Raw genomic sequence first — 22,616 nt, forward strand, 5'->3', positions numbered from 1 at the left:
TTCTTAGAACGTAATATGTCGGCTGGAAGCTTGGACTTGAACTATTGAAGAACACAACGTTCAGGAATCAGCTAGAATGCTGAAAAGAGTTCCTGACTCACTGTTGATGTCGTCGTGCTTTATCGTCGACGTGTCCAGATCACTGCCACTCAGAAACTTCTCGAGTCTTTTCTTAGATACAGCGGTCTGAACAGTGGAAACAGTATTGTTAGATTTCGAACAAGGTCAAAAATACTTTTATAACCGCAAACAAAGCTTATTGAAAGCAATAAAATGCTATGGTAACACTTCACAATAAGGTTCATTAGTTAACATTAGTTAATGTATTAACTAACATGAACTAAAATTGAGCAATACATTTGTTACAGTATTTATTCATCTTTGTTAATGTTAGTTAATAAAAGTTTTTGTAAAAAATGTAACAAAAAATAAAAAACTTTTTTACTAAAAGTTAAGTCAACTGATCACTTTTCACAGAGTAATAATGCATTGATTGCCGTACCTGAACCATGCTAGAGATCAGCTGTGGGAGCATGGCGAGTGGGAAGCGCAGAATGTTGAAGAGTGAGATCGAGGTAAAAGCTTTCTCTGCATCCAAGATGTTATCAGGACTCACAGACACAAACACAGCGAAGGTCGCGAGAGAAACCTGAGGATGAACACACATGACTTCAGTGTCTGTCACGGACTGCTTGCTTTCTGACATTCATTCATTCAGGATCTCAAGAGATTTTAAACTTTGCTGTGAATCCACTGTTGCCTGAGCCAGACTTTGAGGATCCCTCACCTCATACACCACTGAAAGTTATTTATGTTAAGACATCTGTACATATGTTCAGGAAAATTAAGTATAATAACGACTTGGGTAACACTTAATAATACTGTTCCTTCATTAATGAATAACTACACAGGAACAAATGAGTAACACATTATTAACACTCTAGTAACTACTAACTAACAAGAAACTCTGATTAATGATTTAGTAAGTAATAGCGCTCAGTTGAATGAGGTCGTTCATTATTAGCTAATAGTGATTTTTTTCATACCTCCCAGAGAACTACAGGTTCATAATTAACATGACTAATATATAATTTATAATAAAAGGTAACGGTAACCCACTAGTAATGACTCGAGTGTCACTACATCCTCTTAAAGGAACTACTCATTATTTGGATCAGTATCTGAAGTGAAGATCATGATAACTCCCTCATATTGACTGAAGTCACTGTCAGCTTTTGAGATTTTGAATAGTAATTCCTTTTGATGGATTTGGTGACACTTCAGTCATTACTAGTGTGTTTATGACCTTCATTTATGACCTTCACTTCAGTCATTACTAGTGTGTTTATGACCTTCACTTCAGTCATTACTAGTGTGTTTATGACCTTCACTTCAGTCATTACTAGTGTGTTTATGACCTTCACTTCAGTCATTACTAGTGTGTTTATGACCTTCACTTCAGTCATTACTAGTGTGTTTATGACCGTCACTTCAGTCATTACTAGTGTGTTTATGACCTTCACTTCAGTCATTACTAGTGTGTTTATGACCTTCACTTCAGTCATTACTAGTGTGTTTATGACCTTACCCTTCAGTCATTACTAGTGTGTTTATGACCTTCACTTCAGTCATTACTAGTGTGTTTATGACCGTCACTTCAGTCATTACTAGTGTGTTTATGACCTTCACTTCAGTCATTACTAGTGTGTTTATGACCTTACCCTTCAGTCATTACTAGTGTGTTTATGACCTTCACTTCAGTCATTACTAGTGTGTTTATGACCTTCACTTCAGTCATTACTAGTGTGTTTATGACCGTCACTTCAGTCATTACTAGTGTGTTTATGACCTTCACTTCAGTCATTACTAGTGTGTTTATGACCTTACCCTTCAGTCATTACTAGTGTTTATGACCGTCACTTCAGTCATTACTAGTGTGTTTATGACCTTCACTTCAGTCATTACTAGTGTGTTTATGACCTTCACTTCAGTCATTACTAGTGTGTTTATGACCGTCACTTCAGTCATTACTAGTGTGTTTATGACCTTCACTTCAGTCATTACTAGTGTGTTTATGACCTTCACTTCAGTCATTACTAGTGTGTTTATGACCGTCACTTCAGTCATTACTAGTGTGTTTATGACCTTCACTTCAGTCATTACTAGTGTGTTTATGACCGTCACTTCAGTCATTACTAGTGTGTTTATGACCTTCACTTCAGTCATTACTAGTGTGTTTATGACCTTACCCTTCAGTCATTACTAGTGTGTTTATGACCTTACCCTTCAGTCATTACTAGTGTGTTTATGACCTTCACTTCAGTCATTACTAGTGTGTTTATGACCTTACCCTTCAGTCATTACTAGTGTGTTTATGACCTTACCCTTCAGTCATTACTAGTGTGTTTATGACCTTCACTTCAGTCATTACTAGTGTGTTTATGACCTTACCCTTCAGTCATTACTAGTGTGTTTATGACCTTCACTTCAGTCATTACTAGTGTGTTTATGACCTTCACTTCAGTCATTACTAGTGTGTTTATGACCTTCACTTCAGTCATTACTAGTGTGTTTATGACCTTCACTTCAGTCATTACTAGTGTGTTTATGACCTTACCCTTCAGTCATTACTAGTGTGTTTATGACCTTCACTTCAGTCATTACTAGTGTGTTTATGACCTTCACTTCAGTCATTACTAGTGTGTTTATGACCTTCACTTCAGTCATTACTAGTGTGTTTATGACCTTACCCTTCAGTCATTACTACTGTGTTTATGACCTTCACTTCAGTCATTACTAGTGTGTTTATGACCTTCACTTCAGTCATTACTAGTGTGTTTATGACCTTACCCTTCAGTCATTACTAGTGTGTTTATGACCTTCACTTCAGTCATTACTAGTGTGTTTATGACCTTCACTTCAGTCATTACTAGTGTGTTTATGACCTTACCCTTCAGTCATTACTACTGTGTTTATGACCTTCACTTCAGTCATTACTAGTGTGTTTATGACCTTACCCTTCAGTCATTACTAGTGTGTTTATGACCTTCACTTCAGTCATTACTAGTGTGTTTATGACCTTCACTTCAGTCATTACTAGTGTGTTTATGACCTTACCCTTCAGTCATTACTAGTGTGTTTATGACCTTCACTTCAGTCATTACTAGTGTGTTTATGACCTTCACTTCAGTCATTACTAGTGTGTTTATGACCTTCACTTCAGTCATTACTAGTGTGTTTATGACCTTACCCTTCAGTCATTACTAGTGTGTTTATGACCTTCACTTCAGTCATTACTAGTGTGTTTATGACCTTCACTTCAGTCATTACTAGTGTGTTTATGACCTTACCCTTCAGTCATTACTAGTGTGTTTATGACCGTCACTTCAGTCATTACTAGTGTGTTTATGACCTTCACTTCAGTCATTACTAGTGTGTTTATGACCTTCACTTCAGTCATTACTAGTGTGTTTATGACCTTACCCTTCAGTCATTACTAGTGTGTTTATGACCTTCACTTCAGTCATTACTAGTGTGTTTATGACCTTCACTTCAGTCATTACTAGTGTGTTTATGACCTTCACTTCAGTCATTACTAGTGTGTTTATGACCTTCACTTCAGTCATTACTAGTGTGTTTATGACCTTCACTTCAGTCATTACTAGTGTGTTTATGACCTTCACTTCAGTCATTACTAGTGTGTTTATGACCTTCACTTCAGTCATTACTAGTGTATTTATGACCTTCACTTCAGTCATTACTAGTGTGTTTATGACCTTCACTTCAGTCATTACTAGTGTATTTATGACCTTACCCTTCAGTCATTACTAGTGTTTATGACCGTCACTTCAGTCATTACTAGTGTGTTTATGACCTTCACTTCAGTCATTACTAGTGTGTTTATGACCTTCACTTTAGACACTGATCCAAATTATTAGTAGATCCTTTAGAAAGATGTAGAAACACTTGATTTATTACTAATGGGTTACCATAAATTTATATGATTTATTATGCATTATTTATATTAATTATGAACCTATATATAGTAGTTCTTATAGTCTTCAGTGAGGTATGAAAAATAGTAGTTATTGATTAGCTAATAGATAATTAGCAAACTATCACATTCAACTGAGCGCTATTACTTACTAATTCATTATTCAGAGTTTCTTGTTTGTTAATAGTAGTTACTAGAGTGTTAATAATGCGTTACTCAGTCCTGTGTAGTTATTCATTAATAAAGAAACGGTATAATAACGTGTTATCGACTGAGGGGTGCCTTGCAATAGAAAATCATACTGTATATTATAAACATTATTATACTCACAAGAGCTGGAGCACATGAGAATATGAAGACGGAGACGGACGAGAGGTAGGCGAACTTCCTCATCACCTTCAGCTCCTTTTCTCGAATACCCTGAACCTGAGACTCAAAGGATGATTCCCAGGCGTAATACTTCAGGATCTGTCACACAGATGACAAAGAAATGAGTAAATACACGTCACAAACACATATTTCCATTTGTCCTGTATAATAGAGGAGTGTAGGAAACCACTTACCTTGATGCCATTCAATATGTCATTCACAATCTTCATGCGCGAGTCTTTAAATTTCATGTTTTCCACCTGAAAAGAAGCATGTTAGTGGATAATGATGAAATTAAATTTCTATTGTGTTTTCGGTAACACTTTCTTTAAATGTCACTGTAACTACAATATAATAACATTATAGCAATGCAGATTGCATCTTTACAAATACATTCATGAAACCATATGACTAATTAATACTTATAAATCAGTGTATAAAGGATTATGAGCATGTGCATTGGAAAAGCAAATGCATGACTTAGAAGTAATCATAAAAATAATATAAATGTAACTATAACTGTTCTTATAATGCAGTATAGGTCTTATTGAGTCTTTATGAATATATTTATAATATAGTAATACTTACTAATAAATAACTATAAATGAAGCTATAATTCATTATAAGCATGGACTTCATTGAAAGTGTTACCGTGTTTTCTTTTGTCTTTAGCATAAGAGTAATGGTTTCTGAAGCGTGATCACCTGGAAGGTCCTGGATTTGGTGGCCAGGAAGCCGTTAATGGGAACCATCAGCACCATCACCAACAGGCCGGCTAACACGGACGGGCCCAGCTCGATCCAGAGGAACGCTATGGACAGGGCGATCTGCAGTGGACACGACCACAGCAAATGAATGAAGTTGGTGACGTCGTTGAACCTTTGAGCATCCGCTGACATCAGGTTCACGATCTCTCCAGCGGTCGACTCTTTCCTGGAGTCGTTAGACACAACTAATGCCTGAGAGGAATCACAAAATCATCCACTGGTTATGATGCAACTAAATGATTAGACTGCTAAAATGCCCCTCGTATGCTATTCTAATGTTGTTTCGGAGTCTCCTACAACAAGTTTACATTAATGTAAGAATTAACACTTTAATTTCCTCATAATCTCCACTGCAGCATCAGCTCTTTTCTCTCAGTGTCTGAAACGCTTCGATTGAAGATTCAGTCTCTCTAAGGCCCGCCTCTCTGAGAGCTGCTCTGATTGGTCAGAAAGCAAACGCTTATTATCATATCTGAATCTCAGCTCTTGATCACAGTGATACGAACAGTAACGATGGCGTGGGGTTTACCGTATCAATCTCAGAAAACAGCGTCTTCTCGACATGAACAACACGAACCAAACTCTCCCAGTCTCAGATACACTACAGTGTTTGAGGGCGGGGCTAAGAGACGCTGTTCAGCCAATCAAGACCAAAGGCGGGTATTATGCAAATTAGTCACAAACCTAAGTAGGTTCATGTAGGAAGTAAAACTGGAATCACTGACGACTCGTTTCAGTTCAGAATCACTTCTTTCTTTCGTTTATCTGCACTTTGATCTTTGAAACTTTGCAGATCTTTTACTCTCTCAAACAGCTTTATTACACACAACATGAAAGGGAATATCAGAAAAAGCATAATAGGGGCACTTTAAAATGACAGAAGACATCTAAAACCACAGAATATTGCAAAGAAGGTTATAAATTGGTGCAAAGCAGAGATCTAACAGCGTACCTTCTTATAAACGGCAGCCATGATGGCCGTGCGTACTTTCATGCCCAGGACAAAGCATCGCTGGAAATACTGTTGTAGAATAACGGACTGTAAGAAGGCCACCAGCACAAGCAGCACTGCGTACAGGTATCCGGTCCACACGTGACTCGATTTGTCCTGAACGAAGGCTATCATTAACCTGTGACAAAACACATCATATTGCTCCACCAGACTCAGAAAGAACTAATAATAACTGATAAAAACTGCCCAGCGAACAAAAACATGTTCTAAGAACGTTTGTTCATGACTTTGAGAGAACGTTTCATGTTTGCAGACCATCAAGTCCAATCTAAAGTCATGTGGCACAAGAAAAGATTCAGACATTCAGAGCACTTACTTGAGAAGTTGTGGACTAGCAAACGCCAGCAGATCCTGTATGAGTTTGAAGAAGGCGGACTCTAGAAGAACAACTTTGAAGGACTTCACGATGGTGGGAATCAGCCAGGACTGAGGATAGTCGGATTCAGAATCCTTCTTCGCTTTCTTTTTGTCTTTCTTTTTCCCCATCTCCTCCTAATAAGAAATATTGTGAGTGTGTCAGTTAGACTTTAGATTCTTTTTTGTTTTGACAGATTATGATAAAGTTATGATGATGAAGAAGATGAGGCGAGAGGATTAGCCCATCAAATTGCAGCGTACATTTATTAAATCAAACAAAATAAACTAAATACAAAGCTAGAAAGAAAACAAAGGTGAATGACTCAGTGTGTAAACCTCAATAAAAACGACATTGAACAGTGAACATAAAGGGATAGTTCACCCAAAAATGAAAATTAGCCCATGATTTACTCACCCTGAAGTCATCCTAAGTGTATATGACTTCCAAGCTTTATAATGGCAGTGAATGGCTGTTTCTGTTTTGAAGTCCATAAAAGTGCATCTATCCATCATAAAAGTCCATCTATCCATCATAAAAGTGCATCTATCCATCATAAAAGTGCATCTATCCATCATAAAAGTCCATCTATCCATCATAAAAGTGCATCTATCCATCATAAAAGTGCATCTATCCATCATAAAAGTTCATCTATTCATCATAAAAGTGCATCTATCCATCATAAAAGTGCATCTATCCATCATAAAAGTGCATCTATCCATCATAAAAGTTCATCTATTCATCATAAAAGTGCATCTATCCATCATAAAAGTGCATCTATCCATCATAAAAGTGCATCTATCGAGCACTTTTGGAGCACTTTTATGATGGATAGATGCACTTTTATGATGAATAGATGAACTTTTATGATGGATAGATGCACTTTTATGATGGATAGATGAACTTTTAAGATGGATAGATGCACTTTTATGGACTTCAAAACAGAAACGGCCATTCACTGCCATTATAAAGCTTGGAAGTGTCAGGACATTTTTTAATATAACTCTGATTGTGTTCGTCTGAAAGAAGAATGTCATATACACCTAGGATGACTTCAGGGTGAATAAATTATGGGCTAATTTTCATTTTTGGGTGAACTATCCCTTTACGCTCGATAATCAACTCAATACAAGACAGGTAATCACAAAACACTAGTCAATCAAACTATGAATTACCATGACAGAAAGAAAGAAAATGAAAGACACAAATAGTATTTTCTCTTCACAGTTTTACTTTCTACTGAAATTATTGTGGGTTTTCTTCATATTTCTTTCGTCATTAGTACTTAACAGAAAATATGACGCATATTTTAAAAAGACGTCGCAACAAACATTAAAGTCTTATTTATGTTAATTAAACTAAATCTTTTCTCCTAATTGAAAATTATATTATTGTAGTTGCTTTTGTTTATATTTGTAGATATTTCATCAGAATTAAAGGTTTGAACCCAAATCAGAAATTGAGAAAAACCAATAAATTTGGTTGTAATAAATTAGAGTATTTTTTTTTTAAGTAGGTCTAAAGTTTTAATTTTTTTTTCAGTCTGTGAAATGCAAACCAACACTAATAATGAACAGTAAAGCTGTGAACACTAATCCAGAAACAGACTCTCTTACCATAACTAGAACATCCTGACTGACTCCTTTGGCCAAGCCGTTCTGACCCTCATCACGAGTCGGCCGCTTGCTTCGCTTCTTCTGTAAGACACCGCGAGCCTTCCTCAGCTCTTTCATCATAATGTCCTCAAAGTGCTGACAGATGGAGTGAGTGGAGTCTTCCTCGTTCAGATCCCACATGTCCTCCTGAACCAGAGGCCTCTTATAGCCTTTGATGACCATGCTGAGGAAAGACATTTACACGGCTGTTACGCAGAACACACACACACACACACACACACACACACACACACACACACAGGCAAACCACAGTTTACTCACACACCTCGCTCTCCTCACTTACATAAACTATAGTGTCCTGCACTCACTAGTGAAAATATATCACAAATTATATATGAAGAGTTCAGATGCAAAAGCCTCTAAGTGCCATATGAAATTCTCTTCTAGAATGATCATTTTTATCAAGCTTGTATATTTAAGTTCAGTAATTTCACTTAAATGACAATTAATAGGTCATTTGCATTGCCATTTATTTATAGTTACACTACCGTATCTTCTGCTCATCAAGGCTGCATTTATTTGATAAAAAACAATTTAAAATGACTGTTTTCTATTTTAATATATTTTAAAGTGTAATTTATTCCTGTGATCAAAGCTGAATTTTCAGCATCATTACTCCAGTCTTCAGTGTCACATGATCCTTCAGAAATCACTCTAATATGATGATTTGATGCTCAAAAACATTCATTATCAGTGTTGAAAACAGTTGTAAATTTTTTTTCAAAAATTCTTTGATGTATAGAAAGTTCAAAAGAACAGCATTTATTTAAAATAGAATATTTTCTCACATTATAAATGTCTTTACTGTAACTTTTGATCAGTTTAACTCATCCTTGATGAATAAAAGTATTGATTTATTTTATTTATTTCCCCCCAAAATAAAATTAAAATTCTTTCTGACCCCAAACTTTTGAACGGTCGTGTTTAATGTTACAAAAGCTTTAGATTTCAGATTAATGCTGTTCTTTTGAACTTTCTATTCATCATAGCATCATGAAATAAAAATGTAAAAAACTGTTTTCAACACTGATAATAATCATAAATGTTTCTTGAGCATCAAATCATCATATTAGAATGATTTCTGAAGGATCATGTGACACTGAAGACTGGAGTAATGAGAAAATTCAGCTTTGATCACAGGAATAAATTACACTTAATTATATATTCACATAGAAAACAGATGATTTACATTGGAATACTATTTCACAATATTACTGTATTTGTTTGTATTTTTAATCAAATAAATGCAGCCTTAGTGAACAGAAGAGACTTCTTTTAAAAACATTAAAAATCTTACTGACCCCAAACTTTTGAACGGTAGTGTATATTAACTGTAATTTCACTTAAATGACAATTAATAGGTCATTTGCATTGCCATTTAAGTGAAATTACTGAACTTAAATATACAAGCTTGATAAAAATGATAATTCTAGAAGAATATTTCAGATGGCACTAAGAGGCTTTTGCATCTGAACTCTTCATATGGGCTCTGAATAATTTTTGGTTGGACTGTATGTGTGTATATATATAATATACACATAATTTGAGTGTCATATAGACACAACAGTAGCTTGCAGAAAGTCATCGGCAGACAGACTCTCATCAGTAAAAAACACTAGAAAAAGTAAGATAAGGAACACAGTAAACTCAGATCCACCTGTTGAACCAGTTAAAGGTGATTCTGCTGAGGAACGTTGCTTTTGCTTCGGGATTCTGTGAAGAATTAGAGAAAGTACATTAGAAAAATATACGTTTATTACGAGTGACATCACAAGTGGCATTTCTGGCATGCTTTCTGTACCGTTTGTGAAAGTCTTTTAACTTCGGGTGAAAGGTCAGCGATGGCTGATAAAACCAGAGCGATGATCTGCAGTCCATAACTGATGTAGAACAGGGAAAACCGGGGGACATCCGACACTTCATCCTGAGGGAAAACGTTGATGCGTTAGTCACACTCATGCACTTTTAATGAGCAACACTGTTTTACAGCATATTACCATCAATTTAAAGAACATAAAATCAAGTCAAGTCCATTTTGATTATAAAGCTCTTTTCATTACACACACAGTCTCAAACTGGCTTTAGAAATTCATAATGTTTGTTTGAGAGCCGGACAACATTATGAGTTTACATTTGACAGCAATACAAACACAATAAACCAAATGAGATTTTCCATCCAGTAAATATGTGAGCATATGTGTGCAGGTAAAGATAAAGTTAGTGATTTGCTTTGTGGTGATATTTAGGATTATGACATTTGTAAAGTGTCTAGTTTATAATTTTTTGGTGTAGTGACACACCTAACTACTAGTGCATGTGTCCGTGCCATTATTAACCCTGTAACGCCTGACATATGAAATAATAATCAGAAAATCTTTTCTTTTTTTTTTTAAATGGAACCATTTATTGAACCTTAACTGAGAAATGTTTGCATATGTGTTCCACTACTAAAAATATTTAAGTTGAGATTACATGAAGATTCTAAGTTGTGTATGGATTAGCTTACTCAAATATTTCAAGTTAAGAGCAATTAAAATATATGATTACAAAATAAAAATCCTTAAACATAAGTCTTTAATATGACGATAATAAAGTTTTCGTCTGAGAAAGAATAAGAGATCAAAATAAGGTAAAAGGATTGAAGTTAAGGAAATCCTTTTGAAGGAAAGATCTATAATAATCATTTTTATAAGTGAATGGATAAATACAGGATGATGTAAAATGACAGACGATGAATCCAACCATTGTGAGTTATATAAAAAAATATAAAAATTATGTTTACTTGAAAACGCATGTCATTTCTGGCAAAGATGTCTTAAGTTGGGCTAAAGTTAAAGAGACAGTGGAATGAAAATAATACAAGTTTATGAAAAGTATCATGAATGACTCTCTCTCTCATTCAAAGTCAGCTGTTCTCTGAGCCTGTGTCAGGAGTGATAATGAGCTATTTATAGTAAAGTACAGTGTTTCAGCTGAAGATCATAGACACAGAGATGTTAAAAGAAGTCATGCTACAGACAGTTTAGATTGTATACATTCAGAGGGCAATTTGTATTTAAATGTTTTAGAAATAATAATGCAGACCTTAAACGATAGAATTGACATTTTTGACTAGTTTATTCTAGAACCAGTAAGTTTTTTGTCTAATCATGAAACAGGGCCGATGGCTCCGGCTACAGACGTAGATGTACACTGCATAGACGGATGTGATCTAAATTCACTGAGATTTTGCTGATTTGAACAGGTTTAACAGATTTAAGTGATTAAATACTGCTGTTATTAACTTGTCTCCCTGTTTTAACACTATGCAACCCCAAATGGCTCTGGTGGCTCTTGAATGTGCCTTCCCTAAGCTTGAGAAAACACATGATTCTGTTGAAGAAAACTGATTTCATGATGGGAAAGAGCGGTTACCAGTGTGCACGAGGTGATTTCTCAAAAACGGGGAAGATCCTCTTTGGCCAAACAGAGGGCAACCTAAGGCAGGGGGTCACGCCAACACTGGGCATCTCCTGATGGGAAGTGTTTATGTGAGATGTGTATGAGAGTGGATGGTGTTTATGTGAGATGTGTATGAGAGTGGATGGTGTTTATGTGAGATGGGTATGAGAGTGGATGGTGTTTATGTGAGATGGGTATGAGAGTGGATGGTGTTTATGTGAGATGTGTATGAGAGTGGATGGTGTTTATGTGAGATGTGTATGAGAGTGGATGGTGTTTATGTGAGATGGGTATGAGAGTGGATGGTGTTTATGTGAGATGTGTATGAGAGTGGATGGTGTTTATGTGAGATGGGTATGAGAGTGGAGCGGATGACTGTGAGGCCAGCAGCATCATTATATCATTACATCATGAAGAGGGGATGAGCTGTGAGAAGTTACGGCAGTCTGACCCAGAAATGTGAGTTCCTCTATACCACTCACCAGAAACCGCATTCATTGGATTGAAGTGTCTACAACTATGTCAGGGGACAACACCCTGAAGAAAAGGAGATTATAGATAAAGAGCTAATGGGAATGGGCTTTCAAGAGCCAGCTGAGACCATGAGGTGATTGTCATTATTTGTTGTGGAGACAGTAACAAAACTTAATTTATATGAGGAACATGATGTTGGTTGCCTAATGGGCGAGAAGAAAAATGTATAGAAGTGTTGATATTGAACTAATATGTCTATATCAGAGTTTTACTCCTGCAGGTCATTAGACATGGCAGAGGATAATTACCAAGACATGGTGATGGCTAAAGATGAAGACTGTTTTTAAAGATAAAGAGGAAAAATCTTAGAGAAAATCTTAGATCTTCTGAGAAAAAAAATCATAGAGAAAATCTGGATAACAAAGGTTAAGTGAATCCAGCATTTAAACTAAAGATAACTTTAGAAATGTTACTTGAATAACGTATTTTAGATTGTCGTAAGGGTTTTAATCTGAAAGTTCCATTTTGTAGGGAATTTAATATAACGTTGTGTATAAGTTAGAGTCTTGAGAGGCTGTTGAAAAGATCATTCATGTGTAAAGTGAGAGAGACTGTTTGAGTGAAGGCAGGGATGGTGCTATGTCTGACTATTATCTGCTAAAGCTTGAACAAAACTAAGAAAGGATTTTAGAACCAAAACAACCCAGATTACTTTTTTTATAAAAACAAATGAATAATGAACAGATATTATTTGGAACTGGTTAAGAGACCATGTAAAAGTAGGTAATACATACAAAATAATATTGTTTTATCATTACAGATGGGTTACGTGAAACGACAAAACTTTAAAGAAGCTGTTCATTCTGAGTGAATCTGATGACAAGATGATGCAGAACATGGGACGAGCTTTATTAGTTATCCATCTCTGTCTGCTACTGGTAATTATGACTAATTTAGTCATTTATGATGTTTATTTGAATTACTCTCTGGATTAATATGTTTAAGAGTATTTATGTAAATTTTACTCTTATTCAGTGATTGAATTTTGTTTGCCACCACAAAGGTTTGCGTTCTCGAGCCACCAAACACTGTTGTTGTGTAAATTAACTGAGTTCTCTTACGAGAGATACTCTCGTACTGCGTAGAATACGCTAGGGGAAAATCCTTTTCCACGAGAATACTGAAGCCAAAAAAAATTATCCTTTAATTTTGTATTAATGTAAAACGCGTTGCGGCAGCATACAGACATAGGCGAGGCAGTTCGCGCGCCTATTGGCTGGTCTGCTGGCAACTGCTTAAGCCTATCGAGCGAGACCTAGAGTGACGTCAGACCCAATGAGGGCGCTTCGCGCCCTCTGCGTCACGTCCCGCCGAGACGGGCGTGGCTTAGGTCTATAAATACCGCTCGCAGGCATTATTTCTCTGATTTTTCATCCTTCAGCGAAGCAACTCACATCGCTGGATCCGAGAAGAAGCCGCGCTGTTGAAGAAGCACCTCAGCGGGACGAGTCGACGAAGCTGCTGGCCGCGCCGCCTTCATCGCCTTCCTGCTGCGCTATCCAGCGCCCATATCCTTTTATTGCACTGTGTGTGTGTGTTCGCCGGCGCGACTCACACTGTCTAAAAGAGCTGCGTCTTTTTCAAGATGCCTGCTTGTGGCTCGTGCAAAGCCACACTCAGCGACGGGGACCGCCATGTCATCTGCGCTTCCTGCCTGGGTCAAGAACATGCAGCTCTCGCGCTCGCTGATGGCGGCTGCCATCACTGCGAGCTGTTGCTATTAGCGACTCTGAGGACTCGCTTGGCACTGTTCAACGAGACTGCGCCCACACCTGCTGTTGTGCCGCGCCGTAAAAAGCGCCGCGCTCAGCGAATCCCGGAGCCCTCTCTCAGCCGTCAAAGCTCGCCGGTGCGCCCGCCTGCTTCTCCGGTTTCATCAGCTTCACTTCCGGACGGACAGCGGCCGCGGTCTGCCGCCGCTTCTGTCGATGACGCTGATGAGATCGACGCGCTGCTACGAGAGGGGGATTCCTGCTCTCTCATAGCATCAGGCAGTGAGGATTGGGCGAGCTCTGAGGATCCCGCCCCCCCTGCCCGTGCTTCCACGGGAAAGAGAGCGAGCATTGAGGCGGAGCTCATGCGCGTGCTCACTCAGGCCACGGCGAGCCTCGGCCTCGAGTGGATTACGCCTGAGCAGCCTGCTCACAACCGGCTGGACGGCTACTTCCTGCCTGGGGAGCGCGTTTCACCTGCATCCAAGCCAGCGCCTTTTCTTCCTGAGCTTCATGAAGAAGTCGCTAAGTCTTGGGGCTCCCCTTTTTCGGCCAGGACACGATCCTCTGTCTCTTTGGCGTTCTCCGCTGTCGACGACGCAAAGAACAGAGGCTACCACTCCCTACCGCCGGTCGAAGAGGCTATTGCAGCGCACTTATGCCCGCCCTCTGCTGGACGGCGTGCTAAGATGACGCTGCCCTCAAAAGCCTGCCGCACGACGTCAGCCCTGCTCCGCCGCGCTTTCTCCGCCGCCGGGCAGGCCGCGTCAGCGTTGCACACCATGGCCACGCTCCAGATATACCAGGCCGATCTCCTCCGCCAGCTGGACGAGAGAGGACCTGACGCAATCTGCGTGCCGGACTTGAGGAGCGCTACAGACTTCGCTCTTCGCGCCACCAAGTCAGCAGCACAGGCCATTGGACGGAGCATGGCCTCGCTCACCGTGTCTGAGAGACATCTGTGGCTTACGCTCTCTGACATGACTGAGTCAGAACGCACCGCGTTCCTCGACGCGCCGCTTTCCCCTGCCGGCCTCTTCGGAACCTCGGTCAAAGATTTCGCCGATAGGTTCGCTGAGGTGCAGAAAGCGACCCAGGCCATGAAGCACTTCCTCCCGAAGCGCTCCGGTTCTGCAGCAGGCCGTGCGAAACCGTCTGCTCAGAGCTCACAGCCTAAGCCTCCGCCCGCCGCCTCCTCTTCTCAACGCCGCCAAACCCAGAGCTCGAGACCGCGCTCTCGCTCATCCGGCCGCCGCCCCGCCCCGCGTGGCTCGCGGCAGAAGATTGCGTTGAAGCCAGAGGCCCCGAAATCGTCCTAGCACGCCTAGGAAAGCGACGGTGTCCAAGTCCCGCTGCGGCCGGACTTCCACCAAAGCTTGCCGCTCGTCCAGTTCCAGGAAATGTGACTGGTCCAGCGTATTTAGCAGCCAACCAAGCCGGTTCCATTACCCGCTTGCCTGCACACAAAAGCCGTTTTTACGGCTACCCAGATAAATCCCTTAAAGAGTGTATTTTCTGGTGTCCCGGCCACGGCCGACGGTGTTTCATGTGTAGAAAAAATGCCCACTACTCAGTGCCCATTCCTACACACAAGCACAGCCCTTCACACAGGGCCCACGCACATAAAATCGACTCAGATCGATTGCGCTTCAAATGTAGCAAAAGTGCCCACTACCCAGTGCCCACAAACGCTACTTCCCACATGTCTCACGGTCCCTGTAAATACAGGACCAGTATGCATATGCTCTGCTCACGCGAGCAATGCTGTAAAGGTGGTGTATGTGCCCGCTGCTCTGCGCCCACGCCCACACACAGACATGAAACTAGCCCAGCCCTCCTCCTCTCAGCTAAACACTGCGGAGGAGTCGAGCGCGGGCATTCTGCCCGCTGTTATCAGCGCGCCCCCTGCCTCAGATGTCATGAGCGCGACGCTTATGTCACAGCACACAAAAGCCGCTGTATCGCGAGCCGATCAGAGCGTGCTTCGCATCCAGCCCCTAGCTACTCGCGCACCTGCGTGGGAAAAGCTTCCCGGGGTTTCGAGATGGGTGCTGAACATCATAAAAGAAGGCTATTCGCTGCAGTTTCGCCGACGCCCTCGCCGCTTTATGGCGCGCGTCGAGACCACGGTAGAATCGAAAGTAGCTCATCTACTTCGAGCCGAGATTTTGAAACTGTTGAGCAAAGGGGCTATAGAACCCCTATCTCAAGCTCAAAGCGAAGGGGGGCTTTACAGCAGATACTTCCTGGTGCCCAAGAAAGACGGGGGTCTCAGACCCATACTAGATCTGCGGCAGCTGAACAGAACGCTTATGAAGCGCCAGTTCAGGATGCTCACAACCAGAAAAATCCTCGCGCACGTCCGCCAGGGGGACTGGTTTGTGTCAATAGATCTAAAGGACGCGTATTTTCAAATACAGATAGCGTCACGTCACAGGCGATTTTTGAGATTCGCCTTCGAGGGCCAGGCATATCAGTACACAGTCCTGCCTTTCGGCTTGTCCCTGGCACCCCGTACATTTACGAAGTGCATGGACGCAGCGCTCGCACCCCTCACATTACGGGGCATACGAGTGCTGAACTATCTGGACGACTGGCTGATTCTAGCCCAATCTCACTCAGAGCTCGTAGAGCACAGGACCATTTTACTCGATCACCTCGAGAATCTCGGTCTCGCAGTGAACTGGGAAAAGAGCTCGCTTTTCCCCAGACAGATTATATCTTTTCTGGGAATAGAGCTGAACTCGCTGCTAATGACAGCACGCCTGTCATCTCAGCGCACACTGGACATTCGGCGCGCAGCCGGCTCGTTCCGCTGCGGCGCGATAGTCCCTCTCAAAGCCTTTCAAAGGATGCTCGGTCTGATGGCCTCAGCATCTTCAGTTCTCCAGTTGGGCCTTCTGCGCATGCGCCCACTGCAGTTCTGGCTCAGAAAGAGAGTACCACGCACAGCGTGGGCCTCCGGTCGGCTTCGCGTCAAGGTCAATCAAGCATGCATTGCAGCTTTGAAACCTTGGGAGGCAAAAGACTGGTACCAATCAGGTGTAAGCCTGGGGACTTCCTCGAGAGTGATGGTGGTGTCCACGGACGCATCCACCTCGGGATGGGGAGCGCTGCTCGAGGGCAGACCGCTTTTTGGCCAATGGTCAAAGCAGGAGAAGCTCTTACATATCAACTGCCTCGAAATGTTGGCAGTGAGCAAAGCGCTCACGCGCTTTTGTCCCCTCATAAAGGGACACCACGTGCTAATACGTTCAGACAACGTCTCAGTGGTGTCCTACATAAATCGCCAGGGCGGCCTCAGGTCCCTGACTCTGTACAGGCTAACCAGGCGCCTCCTGATATGGGCCCGCAGCAACCTGCTCTCGCTGAGAGCAGCGCACGTGCCAGGGCTCCTAAATATAGGACCAGACAGACTGTCCAGGAACCAGGTTCCGACAGGAGAATGGTCTTTGCACCCACAGACAGTCCAGCTGCTGTGGAAGAAATTCGGCAGAGCGGAAGTAGACCTGTTCGCGTCTCAAGGAAACGCTCACTGTCCAGAATTTTTCTCGAAGAGCAAGGACGTGCTGACCCACGAGTGGCCTCGCCGTCCTCTCTACGCTTTTCCCCCCGTCTCCCTCCTGACTCAGGTGGTAGAACGGGTCAGGGAAGAAGGATGCTCAGTGCTGCTTGTAGCCCCACTTTGGATGAGCCAACCTTGGTTCCCAATTGTGATGCAGTTAGCGAGCACCGCCCCGTGGCCAGTGCCTCTGAGGAGGGATCTCCTCTCTCAAGCCAACGGCTCGATTTGGCATCCTCACCCAGAGCTGTGGTCCCTCCATGTGTGGGCCATCAACGGGTACCCGCTGACCTCCCACAGGGAGTGTTAAACACTATCACATCCGTCTACGCGACGTCTCTATGCCTCAAAATGGTCAGTGTTCTTTAGCTGGTGCACAGCTCGTGGTGTGTCACCCCGGCATTGCGGTGTGACGGAGGTTCTCTCCTTCCTATAGGAGCTGTTGGATAAGGGCAGGTCCCCTTCCACGCTCAAAGTCTATCTAGCGGCCATAGCAGTGTTCTCTTCGACCACGCTCGGCCAGTCTATTGGAAGGAACGATTTAGTCATTCGCTTCCTTCGAGGAGCTAAGAGACTGAATCCTCCCAGACCTCCCACAGTCCCTATATGGGACCTTTCTACGGTACTGGAAGCCATGAAAGGTCATCCATTTGAGCCCTTGCAGGAGATTGATCTTAAACACCTGTCTTTCAAGACGGCGTTTCTTCTGGCTCTCGCTTCAGTGGAGCGCATAGGGGACTTACACGCGCTCTCAGTAAGCGCGACGTGCATGGAATTTGGGCCGAATGACTCTAGAGTTATACTCAAACCTAAGCACGGTTATGTTCCTAAATCCCTCAATACACCGTTCAGAGCACAGGTCATTTCCCTGTCTGCCCTGCCGGTCACTGAAGGAAATATGGACGAAAGCTCCCTTTGCCCAGTCAGGGCGTTAAGAGCTTATGTGTCTCGCTCGTCTGTTTTCAGACAGACGGAGCAGCTCTTTGTTTCGTTCAGCGGGCGTTCTAAGGGACTAGCCGCTTCGAAACAGACCCTATCCAGATGGGTAGTGGACGCAATAGCGCTAGCTTACACAACCAAGGGCATGCAGTGCCCGCTGGGTGTCAAAGCGTACTCCACGAGAAGCATGGCTTCATCGTGGGCATGGTCAAGTGGGATTGCCTTGCAAGATATTTGTATGGCGGCAGGCTGGGCCTCTCCGTCTACATTTATAAGGTTTTACAACCTAGAGGTTCCCGCACTACAGGCCAGACTACTGTCGGTCTAGTATGGCCAAAATCTCATAACTGGCGCTGTCAGTTATGCAGCTATTGAGTATTGCAATCCTTGCTCTATGCTGCTATAAGGAAGATAGTGGCTAACCCCCCTCTCTTCCAGGATTCCCTGTGAGTCCCCTGGGTGATTATGTACTGTATGAACTCCGGGCTGTCGCCCTTGAGTCTATGGTATCAGATCCCAGCACGCACGGCGTTTTACAGTAGGTTCCCCTAGCGTATTCTACGCAGTACGAGAGTATCTCTCGTAAGAGAACGTACTCGGTTACTAACGTAACCTCGGTTCTCTCTAGAGAGAGGAACGAGTACTGCGTATCCTGCCGTGCCTGCACGCGCTCTGGTTGCTTCGACTATGAAAAACCAGAGAAATAATGCCTGCGAGCGGTATTTATAGACCTAAGCCACGCCCGTCTCGGCGGGACGTGACGCAGAGGGCGCGAAGCGCCCTCATTGGGTCTGACGTCACTCTAGGTCTCGCTCGATAGGCTTAAGCAGTTGCCAGCAGACCAGCCAATAGGCGCGCGAGCTGCCTCGCCTATGTCTGTATGCTGCCGCAACGCGTTTTACATTAATACAAAATTAAAGGATAATTTTTTTTGGCTTCAGTATTCTCGTGGAAAAGGATTTTCCCCTAGCGTATTCTACGCAGTACGTTTTCTGTTAGAACGGTGTGTGTTAGCAGCCGCTAAGTTAATAACTAATGATCTTCGCAACGGAAGTGAATCAATCAAACTAACTTTAGCTGGACAATAACTTTATTCTAGATCTGCTGTAAAGCCTAAACACTCTCTGTTACTGTAATCTCCTGTTATCACTGTAAAGCTGCTGTGAAACAGTCCATATTGTTAAAAGCGCTGTATAAATGAAGGTGACTTGACTTGACTACGGTGTAGCCGTATTTTGCCATGCATTCTCCTGTCCAGTATCCTGGTTATCTGAGTGTTTTGTGTACCTGTGCCAGCGCTTCCCTCAGTAACGTCTGGAACTGGAAAACCGCACACACCACCTGAAGGATCCAGAAGAGGAACAGGCTCCCGGAGTCCACAGACTTCACCCTGTGCCGCATCGACTCCTGGCACAACATCACCACTATCTGCACACACACACACACACACACACACACCTGATCTGAGCATTCATCCAGTGTCTTCAGCTCTGTGTGTTTTTGGATGCCTACAGGACTGATGAACGTACCCATGAAACTGCGAAGAGAACAGGATTGGTGTAAAACACTACTGGGTGTTTCTGCGCGGCGGATTCACTCGACGGCCCATAATCCTCTCCCAGAGTGAGCGCTAACTCCGCTACCGCTGTCAGGAACAGCAGCCCACACACAATCTGAGGGACCAGAATAACAATGAGTTCCAGTGAACAATGTGACGAACAGCGTGGTGTTCATACACACAAACCTAAACAAGCCAACCCGGGGCGTCCAGCCAAACATTACACCGGGAAAACTAGGATCTGCACTCAAAAATGTGCTCAAAACCTCACAGAAATGATATTCCAAACAAAATAAAAATAAAAATCTCACATTGTATGAATGAGTAATAGTCCATGAATGTTAAATGTTTTTGTGGCTTGATATATAAACTGATTCACTATTATTTTAAAAGGTCATAAAAGATACATTTTAATTATGATAAGAATGTAAGATAATGGATTGTAAAGATGCACTTAAACATATAACATAATGCCCTTTGTAGTAACATTTGTTGTATTTTTGTATGTTTACATTAGTAGGATTACGGTAATGTCCTGGCATTTGAGAGGATGTTAGGATGTAGCGGTTCTGATTATCGAACAGGTTTCCGCGCCAGTGGACACGTGCTGTAAAGGCCTATTCACATTAAGAACGATAACTATAACTATAACTACATTAGCACACAATATCGTTGTTTATTATAAGCGCGCTGTCTCTTTAAATGCTCGAGCGCGTTAAAGCAGGATGGATTCTGATTGGCTGTCAGTGTTCCAGCTCGAACAAAAACGTTCTGAAAGTGAATCCAGCGATATTGTTCCGACAGAACTGAGAACATGAATCTAAAGTAAGAAGTTTCCACAATTTATTTGACTGTGTTTTAAAAATATGGTTCTTGTGGGTTACACTTTATTTTAAGGTGTGATTATTACAGTGTAATTAAATATTTAAGTACTGAGTCATATTAAGCAACTACATTATGGCGTTATTTTCGATTAGGATTTGGTTGAGAGTTAGTTGCATGTAATTATGCATAATTTACTGTTATTACTATGGTAAATAAATGTAACATGTAACAAGGACACTGTAATATAAAGTGTTACCTTGTGAAATGAATGATATCTGATCAGAGTTCACCTGTTTGCAGATGTAGAGTCTCGAGACCGGAGCTTTGGCAGATTTCTTGCAGAAACTAGTGAAGTGCCAGGGCGCGCAGAGCCAGAGGTAGAGCAAGGGGAACCAGACCAGGACCGTCCTCTCCACACACACCGGCAGATCCGGGTCCGGGCGCTGCAGGTACGAGGCATTCTGCCACACACACACACACACACACACACACACACACACACACATACACACACACACACCCGTTAAGCCCAATTTATATTTCTGCATCGAACTCCCGCCATAGGCTACTACATCATTGGTTGTGTGTTGCGCGCGTACCCTTCGGCGTACCCTGACGCGCACCTCTCCAAAAATGTAACAACGCAAGTTGCAAATGTAGCAAGCGCTGTGATTGGTCTGCTAGAACCCCTGCCTCGGTTTCACACTCTGCATGTGTAATTGCGCGTCACCGCGGACAGCGACGCAGAAGTAAATGAAAACCAACGCGCAGTCTATAGCGCAGAGGCTCCGGCGGAGGTCTAGTATAAATCAAGGCAGTCAGACACACGGGCAGGAGTTGAACTCAGAGCAGAAGTCATCCTGATGTTGCTGAGTCTGTGAGACTGTCAATGATTACATCTGTTATTGTAGTTACTCTCAGAAAACACGGTGTGACTTAAGGACTTTTATTACTACTATCATATGCAATGTCATGATCTAACATAGAATGTTTTTTGTTGTGTTTTCATAAATTACCTTTTACCTATAAACTGCAGTTTAGGACACAAGGCTTCAGACCTGACGCCAATATATATATATATATATATATATATATATATATATATATATATATATATATAAACAAAGAAAGAATCATGACGTAAATAAAGAATCAAATAATGGATCTATATATATAGCTTAATCTGCTTCCAATGATTAATTCAAAATCTTTTGTGAGTCTGCTAAATTAATAAATGGAAATGTAATTCTAGCTATTAGTCTATTCAATTTGTATTTAAAAATAAAAATAAAATCACTTTCATAAAAACAACTTATGCCTAAGACTTGATTCATTTGACATTTTCTTGAAATAACTTGCATCAAATCCACATACTGATCAGAACCTACATCTACATTTTATTTATAGGCTAAAGAATTAGCTTTTATTTTATATTTTAAATTTTCACATTCATTCTAGTTGAAAGTTTAGTTTAGCTTTTGCCAGTGTATAATATTGCTATTTAGGTTTAATTTATTTTTATTTCAACTTTATTTGTATTTATTTATTTATTTCCTTTTAATAATTTGAGTGCTTCAACTTCAACTCATTTCAGTGCCGAGGCAACATTTCAAATTTTCGTTTACTTTTTAAGTTTTTCAAATAATATTTATATTTTATTTTATTTCATGAATGAACAGAAATGTTTTGAATAGCTTCAGTTAACAATAATAATCTTGCTCAGAACCAATGTCAGTTGTCATAGAAAACAAAATAATCTTTTACAAAATAATCATAAATTAAAAACGTTTAATTCGTACCGGGCTGCATTTTGTGTAGAACGCATAAAGCAAGGTCATATTCTGATGCGTCCCAGCAACATAATATAATTTG

The 22,616-nt window shown here is 41.5% G+C and overlaps 1 protein-coding gene across 2 annotated transcripts in view; it reads right to left on the reverse strand.

Moving 5' to 3' along the window:
* The window catches only part of abcc2 (ATP binding cassette subfamily C member 2), a 41,513-nt gene that overhangs the window by 18,488 nt on the left and 409 nt on the right, over window positions 1-22,616 (reverse strand). For both annotated transcript variants that reach the window (XM_082153751.1, XM_082153750.1), the window contains exons 2-14: window positions 21,035-21,205; window positions 19,891-20,034; window positions 19,649-19,789; window positions 9,975-10,097; window positions 9,831-9,886; window positions 8,114-8,336; window positions 6,459-6,634; window positions 6,083-6,260; window positions 5,068-5,322; window positions 4,558-4,623; window positions 4,325-4,462; window positions 503-649; window positions 102-186 (exon numbers count right to left, since the gene is read on the reverse strand). In XM_082153751.1, coding sequence (XP_082009877.1) covers window positions 102-186; window positions 503-649; window positions 4,325-4,462; window positions 4,558-4,623; window positions 5,068-5,322; window positions 6,083-6,260; window positions 6,459-6,634; window positions 8,114-8,336; window positions 9,831-9,886; window positions 9,975-10,097; window positions 19,649-19,789; window positions 19,891-20,034; window positions 21,035-21,205 — 1,903 coding nt within the window. The remainder of the gene's footprint in view (window positions 1-101; window positions 187-502; window positions 650-4,324; window positions 4,463-4,557; window positions 4,624-5,067; window positions 5,323-6,082; window positions 6,261-6,458; window positions 6,635-8,113; window positions 8,337-9,830; window positions 9,887-9,974; window positions 10,098-19,648; window positions 19,790-19,890; window positions 20,035-21,034; window positions 21,206-22,616) is intronic.

The sequence above is a fragment of the Leuciscus leuciscus genome (assembly GCF_965113295.1).
Source record: "Leuciscus leuciscus genome assembly, chromosome: 22".
Classification (NCBI taxonomy): domain Eukaryota; kingdom Metazoa; phylum Chordata; class Actinopteri; order Cypriniformes; family Leuciscidae; genus Leuciscus; species Leuciscus leuciscus.